The sequence below is a fragment of the Xenopus laevis genome, chromosome 4L, assembly GCF_017654675.1.
Source record: "Xenopus laevis strain J_2021 chromosome 4L, Xenopus_laevis_v10.1, whole genome shotgun sequence".
Classification (NCBI taxonomy): Eukaryota; Metazoa; Chordata; class Amphibia; order Anura; family Pipidae; genus Xenopus; species Xenopus laevis.
The window spans coordinates 40,815,623-40,837,772 of NC_054377.1; the positions used below are offsets into that span (position 1 = coordinate 40,815,623).

Genomic DNA, 22,150 nt, shown 5'->3' on the forward strand with positions numbered 1-22,150 from the left:
GAAAATAAACCAGAGCACAGTAAACTCAGAAGAGACAAATAGTTCCCTGGTCCTGAACATGTTCCTAGATTAGTACTGTTATAGAAGAATAAGCACACAAGGCAGGGGTGTAACTACAGAAGCAGACCCTGAGGCTGTAGGGGGCCCTATGAGGCCCTAATGCTTATGCAAGTTCAATAGATATTGGTAAAACAGGTCTTCCTCTAGACATTTTGGAGGCCTGAAAATGATTTTGCTTTGGGGCCCAGAAATATCTAGTTGACACCAGGTACAACCTCCTTTCCAAAAAGTTTGGGACACTATAAAAGTTAAATTTAAAAAAGAAATGGGAACATTTGTTTAGTTGCGAATAGCAGTGACAACATATCAAATGTTGAAATAGAGAAAAGGTGTTTTCTGAAAAATATTAGGAATGCATGAATCCAGGATTCAGCCTTTTTCAGCAGGATTCGGCCGAATCCTTCTGCCCGGCTAAACCCGAATTTGCATATGCAAATTAGGGGCAGGGAGGGAAATTGTGTGACTTTTTGTCAGAAAAGAAGGAAGTACAAAATGCTTTCCCCTTCCTACCCCTAACTTGCATATGTAAATTTGGGTTCTGATTCGGTTCTCGGCCGAATCCAAAATTGTGGATTTGGTGCATCCCTGAAAAATATATATGCTAATTTTGGCAACATAAGACTGGAAAACTAAGAATGCAAAAAAAAAAAAAAAATGGCCTGTGGAACATCTCACCAATTGGCAACAAGTCAGTAACATAATCCAAGAAATTTGGAAATTATTCCACTCTTTTTATTTACATTTTATCCCAACTTTTTGGGAATTGGGGTTGTACACATATATTTAACTATTAAAAAGCAGGTGTTTTTTTATATAAAATGAAGAATCATACTTACTCCTTGCATACAAAACGCCAATTGTATGTATTTTCTCCTGAAGCTGTGGCTCAGCTCAGTGTGGTTTTTTAATAGCACCCCATACCCACCCCTTTATACTAATGGTGGTCCTATGCTTTTAAATATGGGCGTTGGTTTAAGCAATCGCTCTCTCTTAAAAGCCCTTGCTGGCGGGGGAGGATTTAGCTTTCAGATTGAAACCAATGCACAACACACATTGTGTACAGGTAATGCTTTTATGCAGAGAAGCATCTTTTTATATTGTGACCTGAGTTAAGTAAGTTAGGGACCGCCATATGGGGTTTACCTTGACGTGGTATGGTGGCTTTTCAACTTTATGATCATAACTTTGTAACTAAAAAACCCTGTTTTGTAAACACATGCATTTGCATTTATATTGAATTACTTATGAGACAGGGGCCCAGGGAAGTGCATTGTAAGTGGCACTTCCATTATACTTAAATTGGCCTTAAGAGTGCTTCCACCGCCCCCCCTAGATTTTTACAAAACGCCAATTGGTTTCATATTATACAATCTAGGCTAAAACATAGCCTACTGCCCGTATCCAAACAAATGATTGTATCATCACAGAAGTGGACATAATTCTGTTGGCCAGAGAGCTCATAGATGCTGATCTTGTTATTGTATGGCCATGATTTTCCATTTTAAGAAATCAGCTCAGCAGCTGAATTCACAGATGAATTCACACTCAGGTGTGAATTCATCTAAACCAGACATCAACTCACATGGATAATTCGAGAGTCACCTTAATTTGACCTCAGTCACTGGCACCTTCTGAAAGCTATAAGAGGAATTTAGAAATATTATGGGTTAAAGGGATAGTGTCATCAGAAAACATGTTTTTTTCAAAACACATCAGTTAATAGTGCTACTCCAGCACAATTCTGCACTGAAATCCCTTTCTCAAAAGAGCAAACAGATTTTTTTATATTTAATTTTGAAATCTGACATGGGCTAGACATTTTGTCAATTTCCCAGCTGCCCCACATCATGTGAATTGTGCCTGCACTTTAGGAGAGAAATGCTTTCTGGCAGGCTGCTGTTTTTCCTTCTCAATGTAACTGAATGTGTCTCAGTGGGACATGGGTTTTTACTATTGAGTGCTGTTCTTAGATCTACGAGGCAGCTGTTATCTTGTGTTAGGGAGCTGCTATCTGGTTACCTTCCCATTGTTCTTTTGTTTGGCTGCTGGAGGGAAAAAGGGAGGGGGTGATACCACTCCAACTTGCATTAGAGCAGTAAAGAGTGATTGAAGTTTATCAGAGCACAAGTCACATGACTTGGGGCAGCTGGGAAATTGACAATATGTCTAGCCCCATGTCAGATTTCAAAATTGAATATAAAAAAAATCTGTTTGCTCTTTTGAGAAATGGATTTCAGTGCAGAATTCTGCTGGAGCAGCACTATTAACTGATTCATTTTGAAAAAAATTTTTTTTCCCATGACAGTATCCCTTTAATAAAGACACAATGGCATTCTGGTCACTGCAATCCTCTGAGGTAGAATCCCCCCTCCACTCTAAATACATAACTTTCTGTCCCATGACTCTGTCCAGTCTCTTGACTAAGAAACACACTGGGGCTCATTTAACAATACTGGGCAAATTTGCCCATGGACAGAAACACATAACCAATCAGCGCTTAGCTTTTTAAACCCAGCTACAGGTAGAACAATGAATGCAACAATTTGATTGGTTACCATGGGTTACTATCCTCTGGCAAATTTGTCCAGTTGATAAATGACTCTCGCTGACTTTAGCAGATACAATGGCAGGTTTAATTGAATGTGGTAATTTAATAAATAGTCTAAAGTTTTCTTCTTGTCTAGTAACTCCTCAGCCAATGAGCATCACACATCCTTCAATTTACTGTATAAGACAATGTAATGAAACATAGAGGTGCCCTTCTCAGCATAACCTTGTACTCTAGTTACCTCTTGGAATCACCCACGTACACTCCCTTCCGCCCTTTGCAATGGCAGAAACTATCCCAGAAATAGTTGCTGGACAGATTGCAAAACCAATTATTTCAAACAAGACCAGTGCCAGGCAGGGGTTGCCAGCCTAAAAAGCATTAAACAGGAAAGGTCATCTGACCTCAAGCCTTCCATTGGACATGGCAGTAAAGCAGTTTCACACAGTATTAACAGCAAAAGGGATTAGAGGTAAGGAAGGAGTGACATGGAATTTGGATCCTGAAGCCAAGAATTTGAAGGACACAATTTTAATACAGTAAATTAGTAACAAACACATGATGCAGACGGATTTATAAGTTACATGAACAAATTATGATAAATGGACAGAACATATAGAATTTTTTTGTAATTTTAAAGAATAATCAGAGCATATTTTCAGTGCAAGCTCTGTTTATTTAATATAACATAGCATATCCCCTTTGATGTGTATCCACGCAGTATACTTCTCTAGAACACTTTCTAGGACATCAGATGGCCATACATGGGACTATATTGTCTGCCAGTTGCCCCCCCTCCCAACTGATATCCTGTCAGGTTTACCATTGGTTAAGGATTGTACAATGACCTGGTCCTCTCTTAAAGGAGAAACAAACCCTTGCTACTAAAATCCCCTACTCCCCATAGACCCCTCCCTGCTCCCCCCAGCCTAGGTGGTACCTTTGCTAAAAGCCCCTAACTCTTTACCCCTCTGTGCAGATTCTGTCCAGCAGAGTTCTCGGACGCCATCTCCAGCCGCTTCGGTAATCTTCGGGTCTTCTTCCAGCATTTCGACAATCTCCGTGACTTTCAGCGCATGCGCAGTTGTCGGAAAACAGAAAATTGCTCAAACGGTGCATACACAGATACGGCACTTGCTTCCCTAAGATTAACGAAGAGAAGATGGCTGCCGTGAACTCCAATGCCCTGAATCTGCACCAAGGGGTAAGTAAAGAGTTAGGGGCATTTAGCAAAGATTCCACCTAGGCTGGTAGGGGATTTAGCAAGGGTTTAATTCTCCTTAAATGGGTCTACAGTGTAATTGTTGGCACAAGGTACAAACAATTGAAAGAGCCTTACTAGGCCCATTATTTCTTTGGCAAAACCTTGCAGGTTTGCAATCTGCTCATTTAGTGACCTTGTAAATGAGCAGTGCATGAGCAGTGCATATGACCATCTTGAGATTACACATTCTTCTTGTTATAGTGTGATAATTACCTTTATCTCTGTAGCCCAATCAAAAATGACCCAGATATCATCCCTGGTAGCAAAAATATTGCGCATATAAACTCAGACTTTTTTTAAAATAAATATAATGGTGTTAAGTCCCATGATTGTAGTATATTTTGTTTCCATTTTTTCCCATTATTTTGGCAGTAATTTTCTTTGGCAATTAATCGTAGAGAGAGTCATCTTTGTGACTGTCCTAAATCTATTTAAAAACAACAGATTATGATAATGATTAACGTCGGACAAGTTTAGAGACACACATCATGAGCAAACCCACAAATATACAAATGCATAATAACAAAAGATAATGATTATAGTCAAGTAAAGATTTACCTTTCAAAATGCTGAGGAGAGCAAAGAAGAAAAAAAAAAACCCATTGTCTGAGAATCATACAATGTTGGGTATAACTGCAAAGTTCCTGTGCCAAATGAGACCAGGCCATAAAAAAAGAAAAAAAAAGAAGAAAAAACGTGTTTTACTTGGATTTCCTTAGATGTGTTGATGCTCCTGTAATTGTAGGAACCCAACTTTACCCAACTCACAACCTCTTACAGATCTGACATTTGGTTACCCACGCACAAAAAAGTTTAGCTGCAAATACATTGCCATAATTTACCATAAGTCAGTGTGAAGCACTATCCTGATGTCATGACTATGCCCCAAAGCTGCCGCCATAGGTAAGTGTCCTTAAGCGCTTTTATAGCAGTTCAGATGGTCCCTTCACATTCTCCATTGGCAAACAAGGGAAAGTTCTGCTCAACACTAATTTTTAAAACCATTAGGCAGGGGTGCAATGAGGCTGTGACCACAAAATACATATAGACAAGATATATACTATACAATAGATATATACAAGAGGTCCTCTGCACTCAACCCATTATGAATATATTTAAGACAGAGACATTTTGTGCATACAGCTACTGAAAAATGCCTTACCCTTTAAACAAAACAGGACAAACAATCCCTGTTTTGTTTAAAGGGTAAGGCATTTTTCAGTAGCAGAATGCACAAAATTTTTTCTGTCTTAAATTTTTTTGATAATGGGTTGAGAGGACTCTTGTATTTGTCTATACATTCTCCATTGGCACGAGGGTAAAACTTGGCCAGCTGCCAAACATATACAAAGAAGAATGAGTGGAGCCAGGCAGAACATGGAAGAGAACCTAAGTGTTTTATGTGCACTTTAACCAGTATAAGGAACTTACTCCTGGTTGTTGAAAGATTCACTAGAGAAGGCAAAAGGGATCGTGTGGGGGGCAGGTTTGATAGTTACTGGTTACTAAAGTAGTTGAGCCCTTGAACCAGATTATAACATCCTTATATTTTATGGTTCGGGGTAGATGATTCCTTATCAAAGTCTTGCATTCTCCCAGCTTCACTAGTATAAAATGTAAAATGACGCTACCTCACTGAAACTTAAGAAATCGGGGTTTCTTGTCATTTCATCTCACAGCAACCCCATGGCTGTTTTCAGTTTTGCATAGAAATGCAAATGCTCATTTACGAACATAAGGTACAGTGCATGCAAAGTGGTGTCCACAGAAGCGCCACTCACAAAAGGTTCTTGAATTAGTACACACTACTTTATTTTGTACCAAATTTCCAGTTTCAGCTGTTTTGCTGAAAAAGGTGCAACGTACAAAGAGCACTGTTGCTAGGTTGCCTTGGAATTAACAAGCTATGCTACTTTCAGGGCCCCTTTTCCCAGTTATATAACAGCTGACTTGAGCCTAATTAACTGTATGTTAATGCCATCTCTGGCACTGATACAGTTTGCAGCCATTCATAGATGCATGCAAAACACAAATCTTCTTATACATAATGTAACAATACAGACATTATTGATAAATAGTGTACAAGTTGCAGCACAATCTACACTGCAGGTGCCGACAATTATGCTGGAGAAACAAATCATGGATTGTTTACTAATTTAGCACCCAGTGTGGTTGCCGCTTTTTAGGTAAACACTTTAAAGGGGACCCGTCACCCAAAAAAATTATTCAAAATCCTGTTATACCAGATTAGTCAAGCAAAATGAACTTTAATTACACTATATAAATTATTTGAATCTTGTTTCCTTCAGTCTGGGAATTCATAATTATAGCAAGCAGGCAGGAGCCATTTTGTGGACATTGTTATTAAGGCAAGCCTTGCATCATCTCAGAATCTTGTTTGTGCACCAGAATGGGGGACCTGATGTCCATCCCAATGCCCTGGCTGCACAATTAAACAGTGAAGAGAATGGGGGAATGTGTGAAGAGCAGTGACTAGGGAGTGCTGAATGGAAAGTGATTGACAACTGAGATATTAAAATAATCTTACAACAGCTATGAATGCTTTAATAAAAAATAGAAATTGGATTTCATGTTTAATTTGAAAAGGATTTTTATTATACAGATTTGTGTGTCTGGGTGACAGGTCCACTTTAAAGTGGCAGTTCACCTTTGAAGTTAACTTTTATCACGATAGTATGGTGAAACGGATATACTGATATACTTTTTAATTGGTCTTTTTTATTTTTTGTGGTTTTCCCTGGCAACAAGAAAGATGTTTGAAAGAGAGACTGGAAAATGAATAGGAGAGCGCCTAAGGAGAAAGATAAAAAACAAAGATAAAAATGTTACCCCTACAGAGCAAAGGTGACCCCATTTTAAAGCTGTAAAGAGGCAGATAGTGGAAAATAATTCAGAAATTTATAAAAATAGAAACCAATTGTTACCACCCAGGTAAGTGTGTAGAGGGTGGGTGTGTTTATGTAACTTAAAATTATCAGTATGTATTCTTTTCTATTTCTGTGTTTTTAGGCCAAGTACAGATGCGTATACACAAAAATAGAGAAGGCTGCTCAGAAAAAAAACATAACAAGAAACAAAAATTTTCTCCCTGGCACTGATATATGGACAAACCCTATCAGATAAGTCAGGAAAGGCAATGCAAGATCACACATGCACAAATCATAAAAGACCGGTGATGCCATAACACAATATTTTTTCAACATTTTAGATGTGTAACTGTTCATCCAGTACTTACAAATATACTATTTATTGTCTTAAAAACCTATTTCATATAAAAAGTGTTCATTGAAAATCTTTCTTTTTAAGGATGAACAGCTATATTCTACGCAGCTGATCTATAATCTGTAATGTACCTGTTGGCCCTAGAGTCCAATTTTTTTAAGTCTTATTAAGACTTGAGGAATAACATATTGTGTCAGAGCACTAGATTTTGCACATTTTGCTTCATTATATGATGCATATTTATTGAAAATTGATTCCACCAACAACGGTGAAATGATGACAAAGAATTACAAAACTGCCAGAGATATTTATAAAAATAAAAGTCAAGGACTGGGCTCAACACCCACCAGGAGATCCCATGATTTAGTTTGAGCCATGCACAGGTCTTCTAACAATATTGCATTCCACCCCAATGTCACTTTTTTTGGTAGAACTGAGCCCATATGAGTATTTCCTTTCATAATAAATATAAAAATGAAGACAATTCCACTAGGTCGCAGTTTGGTCAGTATTAGATCAGATTTGTTCATTTGAAGCCAAGAGTCAGAGCTCATTAAACAGAGGTCATTGTCCAGGAAGCATTATAGCCATTCCATATACCTCTCGTTGCCAGAAGCAGTGGACTATGGTTTAGCTCAAACTGATGGAGCCTTTGGTTGGTGTAACTGTTGAATCAGTTGAGGTCTCTTTACTCGTGGTTTCCGTCTCTTTGGCTTGCTCTTGGCCTTGTTTATTTGCACCACAAAAAATGCAAGGACCACCATGGCCCCGAGAAATGCAAAAACTGGAATGGTCTGGCCCACATCTTGGTTATAACGTCCGGGCATAATACCTGAAAGGGGAACAGTCATATGTAATACATATTATGAGACATGCAAATCTCTACTACAGAAAATATTCTAATGAAATTCATTTCACTTTTTATAAGGACTAGAAAATTGGCAGAGCTGAAATCAGAGTAACAGAAACATAGGTGACATAACATCACCTACTGTACTGTGAAAAAAGTTACAGGTTTGCTTTTTATACAATGCACTTGCTGTATGCCTCTGATGAAGCAGTGTGAAAAGAGAAATACGTAGTGCTGGGCATAAGTGGGTTGGGCAAAACAAAGGAATTGTTCAGTGTAAAAATAAAAACTGGGTAAATAGATAGGCTGTACAAAATAAAACATGTTTCTAACATAGTCAGTTAGCCAAAAATGTAATGTATAAAGGCTGGAGTGATTTGATGTATAACAGGTCAGTCAGGACACTACTTCCTGCTTTTCAGCTCTCTTGGTTTACACTGACTGGTTACCCTGGTTACCAGGCAGTAACCAATCAGAGACTTGAGGGGGGCCACATGGGTCATATCTGTTGCTTTTGAATCAGAACTCACTGAACAGAAATGTACCATGTGGCCCCCCTTCAAGTCGCTGACTAACTCAGAGTTATAGAGCTGAAAAGCAGGAAGTTGCATTCTGGCTGTTTTATTAGAGATCTGTTCACTCCAGCCTTTATATATTACATTTTTGGCTAACTAACTATATTAGAAACATTTTTTATTTTGCATAGCCTATCTATTTGCCCAGTTTTTATTTTCACACTGAACTATTCCTTTAAGGTCCCCATAGACGCAAAGATTTTTCTTGCCGAACGACCGATTTTAGAAAAGTCCGACCAATCCGTCAAATTATCGTGAAGTTAGTGGGATTCGAACGATCGTGCATCTTACGATTTTTCGTCCGACATCTGTCAGAAAATTGACCGGCCAAGTTAAAAAATCTTTATCGGTCCCAGTGCAATTTATCTATGTTTGCAGGGCCAACCCTTCAGTTTTGCTGGCAATATCGCCTGAAATGGTCTTTTTAGTTGATGGACACATCGTACATTTAAACGATCATTTCGAGATAATCGTGGTCTCACGATAACGATTGGCTCTTTTAAAAATCTTTACATCTATCGACAGCTTTACAGTGACTTGCTTTAGCATTGCCCCACTGAATTTTTGCACAATTTAAGGTTTTAATAACCATAATTAAAAAGTAGATGTAACTGGGATTCTTATGGTTTCATTTATACAACATACATTAAAGAGGACACAAACATTTACTAAACAAACAAAAAAATAAAATGTTTGTTGCATAAGTATTCACTGCTGAACCAATGCAGCAAAATGTCCACCGAGAAGACAAAATAACAGAAATTGGGAAACAATCTACCAATATGAATTTTGAGAAGCTAGATTATCTAGAACAATTGTCCTATGTTTATTGATGGCACAGCTACTAACTGTGTATATAGAAAGTCCCACAGCCTTTTATACTAGTTTGTTTCAGGCATACTATTCCCACACCATTAAATGGATATTGTGTAGTTTTTGTTTTTTCAACATAATAAAAGTGATGTTTTAGAAATGTAATTCCAACAGCTGAAATGACTGAACAATCTAGTTGTATACTATTGGAGCTCTTTTAATGTTACGTGATGTGGTGTGGGTGGCTTGCAGGCCATGTGATAGCTATAACTTGATATGAATTATTCTCCTGTCGATGTTTTACAGTGCTTGCTTAAAATGTGGCTAACTGTATCTGTATCACTAACCTCCAGGAATGTCCCAAGCACTACTCTCTCCTGGAGAAAGTGGCCTCACTTGTGGGCGATTCTGGCGGAAACTAGGCAGAGCCAATGCATCAAGGTCAATAGATAGCAGCTTCTGATGCTTCCACAGGTTACTAAAGTGAGCAAAAAATAAGAACGATATTATGGATGTATATTGAATATGGGTAATAATGCTGCTTGGTTCTTTAAGCACAAACTTTTTTTCTGGTTGACTATAACTGAATACAATCTTAAGTAACATAAAATGCAAAAACTGCCAAATTCAACAGGGCACTATACATCAGGCATATAAAATTAATATTTGGATGAAAGCAATACGTCCAATAAAGAGCTTGAAACACTGGTCCTTGAGTACATGGTTCCCCATTAGTAAAAAGTGTCTCAAATAGAGTAAAAAAAATTGGTACAATTTGAAACCCTGTGGCTAATATATAAAACAGTATAGTGCACCAATGAGCAAATTAAAAATTGCTAAGGAAAAAAAGACACTGGGTTGTGAATTTCCCACACTGTCTCATTAAAGTAATACTGTCATGGGAAAAAAATTCAAAATGAATCAGTTAATAGTGCTGCTCCAACAGAATTCTGCACTGAAATCCATTTCTCAAAAAAGCAAACAGATTTTTTTATATTCAATTTTGAATTCTGACATGGGGCTAGACATATTGTCAATTTCCCAGCTGCCCCAAGTCATGTGACTTGTGGTCTCATAAATTTCAATCACGCTTTACTGCTGTTAGAGTGATATCACCCCCTCCCTTTTTCCCCCCAGCAGCCAAACAAAAGAACAATGGGAAGGTAACCAGATAGCAGCTCCCTAACACAAGATAACAGCTGCCTGGTAGACCTAAGAACAGCACTCAATAGTAAAAACCCATGTCCCACTGAGACACATTCAGTTACATTGAGAAGAAAACACAGCAGCCTGCCAGAAAGCATTTCTCTCCTAAAGTGCAGGCACAAGTCACATGACATGGGGCAGATGGGAAACTGACAAAATTTCTAGCCCCATGTCAGATTTCAAAATTGAATATAAAAAAATCTGTCTGCTCTATTAACTGATGCGTTTTGAAAAAAACATGTTTTCCGTTGACAGGATCCCTTTAAGTTCTGTCTAATCTTTTGTCAGTTAAAAAAAAAAAACCACAGGAATCCCTTACACAGTTGTATGGAAATACACCTACCTGGGAGCTGTTTCATTTAAGGGCACAGGTTTAGCCCAGGAGAGATGAGGACAGTTTGGAAGAGGCCGTGGCTTAGGGTCACCCAGGTGTGTTTCCAGCACTTTCGAATAGCGATGCAAATGGTTTCCTGAAAAACGGTCAATCATGTAGGCAAATTAGCAAGTACTATACAGGAAAATAAATATATTAATTTTCTATTTGGGGTATACATGTGCAAACTCCATCAAACCATGTGCACACATAGCCATTTGATTTTTAAGTTCCTAAATACTGGCATAAAGAACTACTGCACTATTTCACATTTTTGTTGTTTATTTGGGGTGTCGACCTCATTTTCTATGCAGTCTCACAAAAAATCTTTATCAGCAGTATGTAGTCGTAAACACAGATCAAATTTTAAGTGAAAATAAATGTAAAACTACATAGCGCACATTGTTTTAAAAAGAACATTTTTGCACACAAAAAACAAAAACTTAGAAGAAACATTGCCTACGGAGAACAATTTTGCTTCACATTTCTCTTGGTGTGAAATAGATTTTCAGATTAAGATTTTGATAAAATACTGGAAAAGAGAAATTATAATGGCACTTTAAAGAAAATAAACACTCTTGAGAAACCTAAAAAATATAATTTAATAAGTAGTGAAAAAAATATTTTAATAGAAAAATAGGAAATAAATTCTTTACTTTTGTGTGCTTCAATGTGGGATCATATATTTGAAACCGATCAAACTAATTCTGTTTCCTATCTGGCCTAACTTTTTGTTATGACAGGGTCTGTAGCTGTATACTCAGGACCACAAATACTTTATACCAGCCAAAATCTGCCATCGATAGCACTGGCAGTTGGATACTACCCCAGTCAGTGTACACAGATCATAGGGAAGATCGGAGCAGATTCATATTTCTCCATTGCCTCATGTGACATAAAACTTAGGTGAGGCAAACAGATGAGCAGTAAATGACCGATGTAACATAAGATGTACATAATGTAACATAGGAGCACACTTTCAAAACTTGTGTAAAACAAAAAAGTTATTATGATTTTGTGATAAAAGTTACATAGTTGCATAGTTACATAGTTAAATTGGGCTGAAAAAAGTCCATCAATTTCAACCCCTCCAAATGAAAACCCAGCATCCATACACACACCCCTCCATACTTTCACATAAATTATATATATAATTATATATACCTATACTAACTATAGAGTTTAGTATCATGTCTGTCCAAAAAATCATCCAAGCCATTCTTAAAGGCATTAACTGATGTATCCCTTTAAATTTCCATGAGGGGGAATTGCAATGTAAGTAAATACACTGCCTTGCAAAAGTATTCACCCACCTTGGCTTTTTACCTATTTTGTTACATTCCAACTTGTAATTTAAGGGCTATTCCACACGGGGAGATAGCCACGCGTTTGCGGTCGCGGCGACAAAGCGCCGCGCCAGTCGCCGCGACCGGCGCAGGCGACAGTTTTGTATGGGCGCCTATGTAAAAACGCCTGTGCTAACCACACGAGGCGATTCGCTTTTCAACAGTCGCCTGAAAAAGCCTGGCGAGGCATTTTCAGGCGACTGTTGAAAAGCGCATCGCCTCGTGTGGTTAGCACAGGCGTTTTTACATAGGCGCCCATACAAAACTGTCGCCTGCGCCGGTCGCGGCGACTGGCGCGGCGCTTTGTCGCCGCGACCGCAAACGCGTGGCTATCTCCCCGTGTGGACTAGCCCTAAATGTTTCTTAATCTTATTATTCAATCTAATTGGGAATCTGTGGTCAGACTTGAAGATTGCTGTTCACAAGCAAAAACCATCCAACATGAAGGAGCTGGAGAAGTTTTGCCTTGAGGAATGGGCAAAAATACCAGTGGCAAGATGTGTCAAGCTCATAGAGACTTATCGAAAAGCAACTTGCAGCTGTAATTGCCGCAAAAGGTAGCTCTACAAAGTACTGACTTTAGGGGGGGGGGGTGAACAGTTTTTCCTATAACAAAATCATCCTCAAAGTTGTAGATGAAAATTTGTAAATGAAATGGTGCAAACTCTCAAACAATCCATTTTAATTCCAGGTTGTGAGGCAACAAAACATGAAAAATGCCAAAGGGGATGAAGACTTTTGCAAGGCACTGTATATCCTTACATATTTAAATAGACACTCATACACAACATTTTAAGAATCTGTAGCTAAATATACAGTTCTATGTTAAAAATGTGTTCTACACCCTTTTGGGAAACTTCTTGAGGTAAGAGAGAATGTTGCTGCTTCACACCTATTTGTCAAGTCAAGAATAAACACAAACTAATTGAAACTGAGAACAAATATCTAACCTGCTTTTGGTTAAGTGATTGTGTTAAAAAAAGGCTCTAGTTCCTCACATTTTTATGCAATCTTTTTGTTCAACCCACTAAATTAAAGCTGAAAGTCTGCAGTTCAACTGCATCTAAGTTGTTTCATTTAAAATTCATTTTGGTAATGTACAGAACCAAAATTCGAAAAAAGTTGTCTCTGTCCAAAGATTTATGGGCCATAAATATTTAATTCTTTGGAGTTTTGTTTATCATTGGCTGAGCTTTCAAAGTAGCAACTTCCTTTTAATATATAACATGCCTTATGCAAACAGTTGTATCAGCAGTGACATAAAGTTTATTGGATTAACAGAAAATATGCAATATGCATCATAACAAAATTAGACAGGTGCATAAATTTGGGCAGCCGAACAGAGATATTACATCTATACTTAGTTGAGCCTCCTTTTGCAACAGCCTCTAGACACCTCCTAAAGCCTTTGATGAGTGTCAGGATTTTGGATGGAGGTATTTTTGACCATTCGTCCATACAAAATCTCTCCAGTTCAGTTAAATTTGATGGCTGCCAAGCATGGACAGCCTGCTTAAAATCATCACATAGATTTTCAATGATATTCAAGTCGGGGGACTGTGATGGCTATTCCAGAATATTGTACTTCACCCTATGCATAAATGTCTTTGTAGATTTCGAAGTGTGTTTAGGGTGATTGTCTTGTTCGAATATCCAAACCCTGCTTAACTTCAACTTTGTCAATTTCGTGAAAGATTTGTCGATATTGTGTTGAATTTATCCGACCTTCGACTTTTACAAGGGACCCAGTCCCTGAACTAGCCACACAGCCCCACAGCATGATGGAACCTCCACCAAATTTGATAGTAGGTAGCAGGTGTTTTCTTGGAATGTGGTGTTCTTCTTCCACCATGCATGCACCATGCTATTAGTTATGACCAAATAACTAAACTTTTTTCTCATCAGACCAAAACACTTTGTTCCAAAATTACTGTGGCTTGTCTAAATGAGCTTTTGCAGACAACAGGCGATTGTTTGTGGCGTGAGTGCAGAGGGCTTCTTTCTCATCACCCTGCCATACAGATGTTCTTTGCACAAATTGCGCTGAATTGTAGAACGATGTACATATACACCATCTGCAGCAAGATGTTCTTGCATGTCTTTGGAGGTGATCTTAAGGTTGTCTGTAACCATTCTCACAAGCCTTCGCATATGCCGCTCCTGTATTTTTCTTGGCCTGGCAGACCTGGGTTTTACAGCAACTGTGCATGTGGCCTTCCATTTCCTGATTACATTCCTTACAGTTAAAACTGACAGTTTAAACTGCTGAGATAGCTTTTGTAGTCCGCAACCTTTTTTAGTCATGAGCCACATTTAAATGTAAAAAAGAGTGGGGGAGCAACACAAGCATGAAAAAGTCCAGGGGGGTGTCAAATAAGGGTTGTGATTGGCTGTTTGGTAGCCTCTATGTGGACTTGCAGCCTACAGGAGGCTCTGTTTGGCAGTACATCTGTTTATACAACCAAAACTTTCCTCCAAGCCAGGAATTCAAAAATAAACACCTGCTTTGATGCCACTGGGAGCAACATCCAAGGGGTTGGTGAGCAACATGTTGCTCGTGAGCTACTGGTTGGGGATCACTGCCCTAACCATGGTAATGAACAATCTTTGTTTTCAGATCTTTTGAGAGTTGCTTTGAGGATCCCATGCTGTCACTCTTCAGAGGAGAGTCAACCAGAAGCACAACTTGCAATTGGATATCTTAAATACCTTTTCTCATAATTGGGCACACCTGCCTATGAAGTTCAAGACTTAACAAGCTAATCCAATTAATTTGGTGTTGCCAGTAATCCGTATAGAGCAGTTACATGCACACAATGCGATTGATCTGCTTTTCTATACCAGTTTAGTATAGCTGCACACAGGCCGTTACAGCGCCTGTCAGTGGAGTTACAGAAAAGTGTGGATGGAAGCAGATCCGCTTTTCACATCAAGCATACAAAAAGCAGGTGGAGAAAGCGAATCAACTGCATGATGTACCCTGACATCTGGCTTGGCCGTTTAATTTAGCTACTTTCACTGGGTTGCAAACAGATTTAGCTATCTTTTTTAACATAAAGCTGCATCTGCCAGTAAACAATACAGTTTGCCTCTACACTACTACTACTAACGCTACTAATTTGCCTCCCCCTCTGAGGCAAATTGGCGAGGCTTCAGATGGGGTTTTTTGCCTTCCTCTGGATCAGTTGATCACATCCATCAAGTTCAACCTTTGATCTCTTTTTTTAACCTGCCTCTAGCAGTTAGGCAGGTTAAAAAAAAAAAAAAAGTTCACAGGTTGAACTTGTTGGACGTGTGTCTTTTTTTCAACCTAACTTACTATGTTACACTTTCAAAGATTTGATGCCATTGTAATTTTATCCCCCGTAGGCTCTTACCTTCCATTCGCTCTGGGGGAGTAATTCCTTCTCCTGAAGGAGGTTTCTGGCGGTTTTCTGAATGACTGAGGCTTGGTGGCATCACGCCATAAGATGTGTACTGAAGAACAGCATCCATCAACCAGAAGCAGTCTAATCAAGAAATAGAGGCAATAAAGTATAATCACATGTTGCTCTAACCAGATCTTTGGGAGGTGGCAGGAAGGTTAACCAAAACATTTTGTTGAATGCTGAAAATCGAGTGGGTGACAAAAATCCCTAAATTTGCCATTACCCTAAATATGAGGTGCTTGTTAATACAGTGCTCATTATATCCTCAATTGATTCCCGGAGGCAGGGGATAAAATGGTAATAAAACAATGATTCATTCATTATCATAGAAAATAGTTATAAGGAAATAAAATTACAGATACTGTGGCCCTTCTCAGAGAAACTTTGCAATTACTTTCAAATCTGCTGTTGCTGCTAGTAAGCCCTGAACAGAAATACATCTAATGCCTATAGTCGTAAACTTTGTTCTTCGACTATGCTACCTCTTTGTGTAGAATACAATAGACTGCAAAAACACGTTGTTTGGATAAAATAGATTTCTTCTGGCATACAGTCTTAACACTTTATATTTTTACAAAGTACATTTTCCACAAATTTTCCAAAATGAAGGCAGACAAAATGCTGATTCGAGCCAGATGGGGTACTTACTTATTTTACTTTTACAATGATTTTTTTTGTTCAGTGATCCCATTATTTAATATGAAACTGCAACATTTTTGCCCTTTAACTGGGGCTAACTATATTGGACCTCATTTGTCTATTTTTTATTGACTAACAGGTACCATGTTAGCCAGTCACAGACTAACTACTCATATGGAGTTCCTTTTATTTCCCCCTCCATTAATTTAGGCCTAATTTATGTGCAGCCACTTTGATCCACATTATCTTGTATCATATCTATTTGTCAAGTGCATGTCCCCGTGTATATGAATTTGTTAACACCTCACAGAGATGGACATTCTGCTTTGTTGGTTATTTAATATGTGAGCTGAATGTTGTATATATACCAGAGAACACCAGAGCTTCATTGTATTCAGCTTGAAAAAGGAACTAAAATGTTAAGAAAGCTTGCTATGATTATCCTAGTTAGCAAATAAAGGAATCACCTTTATACCACCTGTTTGTTATTTTTCTTGCCTCATTGACTAACAATAACTGATATTTCTTTACATTGCTTTCCGGGACTGCTCAAACACTTCTACATGTCTGCGTTTCCTATGTACAGTAATTGAACATATGCACAAAAAAGAAGTACAGTAATAGTTTTCAAGGAACTTTATATATAACTATTTAAGTAGTATGTCAATAAATATTGATGCTAAATAATTCAAAGTCTTGGAAATGTCACTGATATCGACATATTTTGAATGGATGCTGTATTTTTACTTTATTTGCAACTTTCATAAAAATGCTGGCTATTTGATGTTTCTGTGGAGATGTAAGCAGCTATTTTAGAATTACGAATCACCAGTACTGCAAAGTAATTTTTGTCTTTTTAAAAAAAAGGTTGCCTAGAATGACTGTTAGAGAAAATGTTGAGCAAATAGAAATTGTACACCAATGTGCTAATAATATATATGAATCTTTGAATCATGTAATCTGATGGGAATACAGGTAGGGGGGGGGGTTGAAGGGGAAAGAGCTGGTGTAACACTGACAGTACGTTGCACAAGAGATAACACTTGTTGACAGGACATTAGCATTTTATAGAACTGGAAGTGATCGTGGCAAAAGAGCTAACTCTTAGGGGAACATTTACTATGGGTCGAATATCGAGGGTTAATTAACCCTCGATATTCGACCGTCGAAGTAAAATCCTTCGACTTCGAATATCGAAGTCGAAGGATTTAGCGCATTTCATGCGATTGAAAGGATTCGAAGGATTTTAATCCACCGATCGAATGATTTTCCTTCGATCCCAAATTGCCTAGAAAGCCTATGGAGACCTTCCCCATAGGCTAACATTGAGGTTCGGTAGGTTTTAGGTGGCGAAGTAGGGGGTCGAAGTTTTTTTTTAAAGAGACAGTACTTCGACTATCGAATGGTCGAATAGTTGAACGATTTTTAGTTTGAATTCGATTCGAAGTCGTAGTTGAAGGTCGAAGTAGCCAATTCGATGGTCGAAGTAGCCAATTCGATGGTCGAAGTAGCCAATTCGATGGTCGAAGTAGCCAATTCGATGGTCGAAGTAGCCAATTCGATGGTCGAAGTAGCCAATTCGATGGTCGAAGTAGCCAATTCGATGGTCGAAGTAGCCAAAAAAAAAAACATTCGAAATTCAAAGTATTTTTTCTTCTATTCCTTCACTCGAGCTAAGTAAATGTGCCCCTTAGACTCTATACTATTTTACAGAGTGAAGGTGACAGTGGGAGAGAAATCACTGATGTTAAGACATGAAACAACAGAGGGTAAAGTTCACCAGTTTGCAGAAGACAAGACACAGAGGAGTATAAACATGTGGAGGTGTGAATGTAGGGTAGATGCTGTGTTCTACATGTGGCAGGAGGAATGTTGCAGCTTGCTTATATTAGTGGCAAACGTCATGTGTTTGCTGAATGGCAAATGTGTTAATTAGTTTCTTGGTGTTCTATAACTTTTTGCTTTTCCTTTCTTTACTCATTTAATTTTCTACTGCCTTTAATTGATTAATATAAAGTGGGCCTTTCTCTATTTCTGCTTTACTCTATCTCGCATTTCTTGCTTTTAATTCATCCTTCCGGATATGCTGTATTTTTAGCCATAGAGTGCTTCACTAGTTTGAGACTAAAGCTGACCATGCAAGTGCAGATTTTGTTTATGGATAGAAGGTTTCATACAATTTTAAGGGCGTCCATAGAATGTGTGTAACAGACCTCCTCATACAGTGGATATCAGTTATATAGCCAATAAATGAGAATATCTGTTGTTGTATTGTCAATTTGAAAAGAACGGCAGAAAATAGTCAAAGTAAATCTTTGCCTTCATATTAAAGATTAAATATTCATTGTTCTATACAATTGATCTTGTTCTATACTGATTTTGTGCACGCTGCAGCATCCCGATTCCCTCTCTTGCAGGTTCTCTATTCTGATCTCCCTCCTATGGTCACAAGGTCTGCACTCTCTATAGTTACAACACTTGTATACAAGTATGGGAATGGTTATCCAGAATGCTGGGAAATTGTTTTTTTTTTCAGATAATGGATCTTTCTGTAATTTGGATCTTCATACTTTAAGTCTAGTCGAAAATCATGTAAATATAAAATAAACACAATAGGCTGGCTTCCAGTAAAGATTAATTATATATTGGTTTGGATCAAGTACAAGGTACTTTTTTATTATTACAGAGAAAAAAACATTATTTTAAAAAATGTGGATTATTTGGATAAAAGAGTCTATTGGAGATGGCCTTTCTGTAATTCTGAGCTTTCTGGATAATGGGTTTCCGGATAATAGATCCCATACCTGAACAAATAGCACTACAAAAATAAAAACATTTCAATAGATACATTGTGTAAATGCCAGAACGGTATTCAGCCAAATATTTTGTGAAGTTGATCCAAATCCAAATATTATAGGTGCATCCCTAATACATTTGTATATGAAGCCTTTTTTCTGTAAACACTTCATTCCTTCTTTCACATAGCCAAGCTATGTTCCAGATCCACCTTCACTTTCAGCTAATTTCTCTTACCTTTCCCAGGTTAGAGCTACCACTTAAGCAACCATAAATTACCAAAAAAACCTTATGTTGTAGGAAATCATGTGTAACTATGAACCAATATGATCACATCCTTCAGTATTAACTCCAAATTGCTGGGAGAGGAACTCATATGTTCGTTAGTTTATAAATGAGCTGAACTACTTGTATTATTAAATCATAACTACCGTACTTTAGAAAGCAAAAAATACAGATTGAACATATTGACAAAATACGATCCTACACAACACCAGATCAGAGAAAATGACACCTTTTTGACGATGACTGTCATCTAAGCAGTTAGAGTCCCCATAAAGAACAATTCTACCCCCTCCTTCAGATGGGGTTTGATACATCCCAAGTACTGGAACATTCTGAACCAAGGAGGTTTCTTGTTTTAGTACTTCTTGTCCTGGCAAAAATAATGAAAAATATATAATCAATTAAAAAAATAACTAATAGGAGTGTATGTTTTCATAGTTGTGTGAGGAGAGGATATATAGCCATCTGGGGTTTGATAAGACAAAGCCGTGAAATGTCTTCAAAGAAATCAGTGTCAGCACAGAATCGCCTTTCCATGAGAGTGAGAAATGAGAATGACAGGAGAGTTAGGGCAGAAATGTATTTTAATAAAGAACTACCATGACAATGCATTGTAAACCTTGTACACAATGTAGAATTTTAAACTGTCAGGGTGGGCTGTTTAATTCTGCAATAGTTGGAAAAACACATTTTGCCTACCCCCGGCTCAAGCTATGAAACAAAGTAAGAGATGGTATATACAGAATCTAAATAAAATTAACATTTGAAATACAGGAAAATAGAGAGCAAAAAAGTAAACAGTGAAGAACTTCACAAGAGGATAACATAACAGTAATTACTGTTGTAAAAGCAGGCCATACCTTGGTCCTTAAGTGTGTGTGAGATAACAGCTCCCTCCTCTGGAAACTTTGCAATACTACAGCCAGATGCATAATACACTAAAATAAAGAGGAAGAAACTTATACCAAATGGGAATACCCAGTGCTGCAAGAAGTGCTGCAAGAAATAGAATCAAAGTATACAAGGAACAGTTTTGGGATTGCAGCTAGTTGCACTTACTGTCATGATTAGCCATTATAAAGTCTCCTTCATATATGCCATCACTAAAAGACATACTCCAGACAGAAAGTAGATCATTCAGTGCTGGTATATTAGCACCTCCAGTATCAGGCATCCACCACTGCCTACAAGGGAACATATAGAGACTAAGTATAAAAAGATTTACAAATTAAAATTACAATTAAAAATAGCAGCGTCACATGGGCACCATTATAATTTAAAATGTTTTCCATATTGCAAATGATTCACATAAATAATGCTCACAATATCAGAGCCAGTAGACCTTAAGAACAATGTCCTTATTAAAATTAAAGTAACACTGGCACTTTTCAAAAATTCCTTATGTAGTTCAAATCAGATTCTACATTCTAAAAAAAGTCAGTGTAAAAGCATAAAAGTGATATAAAAGTAGATATATCAAATTCCTATGTGTTATTATTCTCAGTGTATTTATGTATAGAGCACAATAAGTGCTTTGAAAAGCATAAACAAAAACAGAATGAGTTCCTTGCCCAAGAAAGCTTACAATCTACGATTGTACATATTTCATGACCATAAGACAATAGTTGACAAATGAGAAACATACTCCCATACCTGGTATTTTCATCATAGAATTTGACTTTCCTCATTACAGATGTGTTGTACCAGTCACTGAACACAACCAATGAGAGTCCATTGGCCACGTCCCTGCGTAGTTTGGAGATCTCCTCTGGGAAAAACTCTTCCTCACTATCGACCAACAGCAGTGTTCCTTTGAGTTAAAGAAAACAGATGTTACATACAAATGCTTCACTTCATAACAATAAAAAAATTAATTGTTTTCACACATTAAAATAAGGAAATTTACATAATCATCGCACGCCAATTGAGCCAAATCACTGCGTAACATGTCTAGCACTCATAATGCTAAATGGAAGCAACCCACATCAAAAATGCACCAGCAGCAACCAATTTTAGCCTTCTACATACAATACATACATTGCTGTCCTTGTATTGCAGAACATTAATAATGCCTATATTTTTTATTATTTATGTAAAATAGGAAGGAAACATATCACAAAACACAGATGCAAAAAGAAAGTGCTTGAAGGTATAAAAATAACCCTAGGTAATTCAATCAAGAATATAGAAGTAAAGAACAAAACACACAGACATAGTCACTGAGTGAATAATAATTACTTTGCCCATTTTGATGCATCAGACACAATTGCGCCAGGCGCATCTCTGAATCTTGGCAATAATTACACTGGAATTATGAAAGATAACTCTGCATTGAGGGCAAAAACCACAGCAATTTGCATCCAACAGTTGTAAAAAGACCCTTAAATTAATTTGTTATTAAAAACAACTTCTAACTAATCAGTGACAACAAAACATTGTTAATAATGCAAATCAATTAATCAAATAAACCAAAGTATTTAATCAGGGTGAAATTAAGCAGCAGAAGAAATAAATCTGAATGCATCATGGAAACATTTCTGCTCTTACCATACTGACTGGCATCAAAACATGTGAATGGTGCACCAAGAACCTCTACAAAATAGCCCATACTCCTTAGGTGCTGGTACATGTCTCTGAAGTTGGTATGCACGTGGTCCCCATTCCTGAAGGGAAATAAACAAATACTAGTATCTTTTAAAAACAACTCCACTTCTTTCAGTACTT

At 37.6% G+C, this 22,150-nt stretch overlaps 1 protein-coding gene across 2 annotated transcripts in view; it reads right to left on the minus strand.

Moving 5' to 3' along the window:
- Window positions 1-6,465: 6,465 nt before the first annotated feature.
- mbtps1.L (membrane bound transcription factor peptidase, site 1 L homeolog) overlaps window positions 6,466-22,150 on the minus strand; it is a 39,659-nt gene continuing 23,974 nt past the window's right edge. The window contains exons 14-22 of one of the 2 annotated variants that reach the window (XM_018256811.2): window positions 21,974-22,089; window positions 21,080-21,236; window positions 20,486-20,610; window positions 20,287-20,364; window positions 19,656-19,796; window positions 15,656-15,787; window positions 10,903-11,029; window positions 9,701-9,831; window positions 6,466-7,947 (exon numbers count right to left, since the gene is read on the minus strand). In XM_018256811.2, coding sequence (XP_018112300.1) covers window positions 7,751-7,947; window positions 9,701-9,831; window positions 10,903-11,029; window positions 15,656-15,787; window positions 19,656-19,796; window positions 20,287-20,364; window positions 20,486-20,610; window positions 21,080-21,236; window positions 21,974-22,089 — 1,204 coding nt within the window. In that variant the 3' untranslated portion in view covers window positions 6,466-7,750. 2 annotated transcript variants of the gene reach the window in all.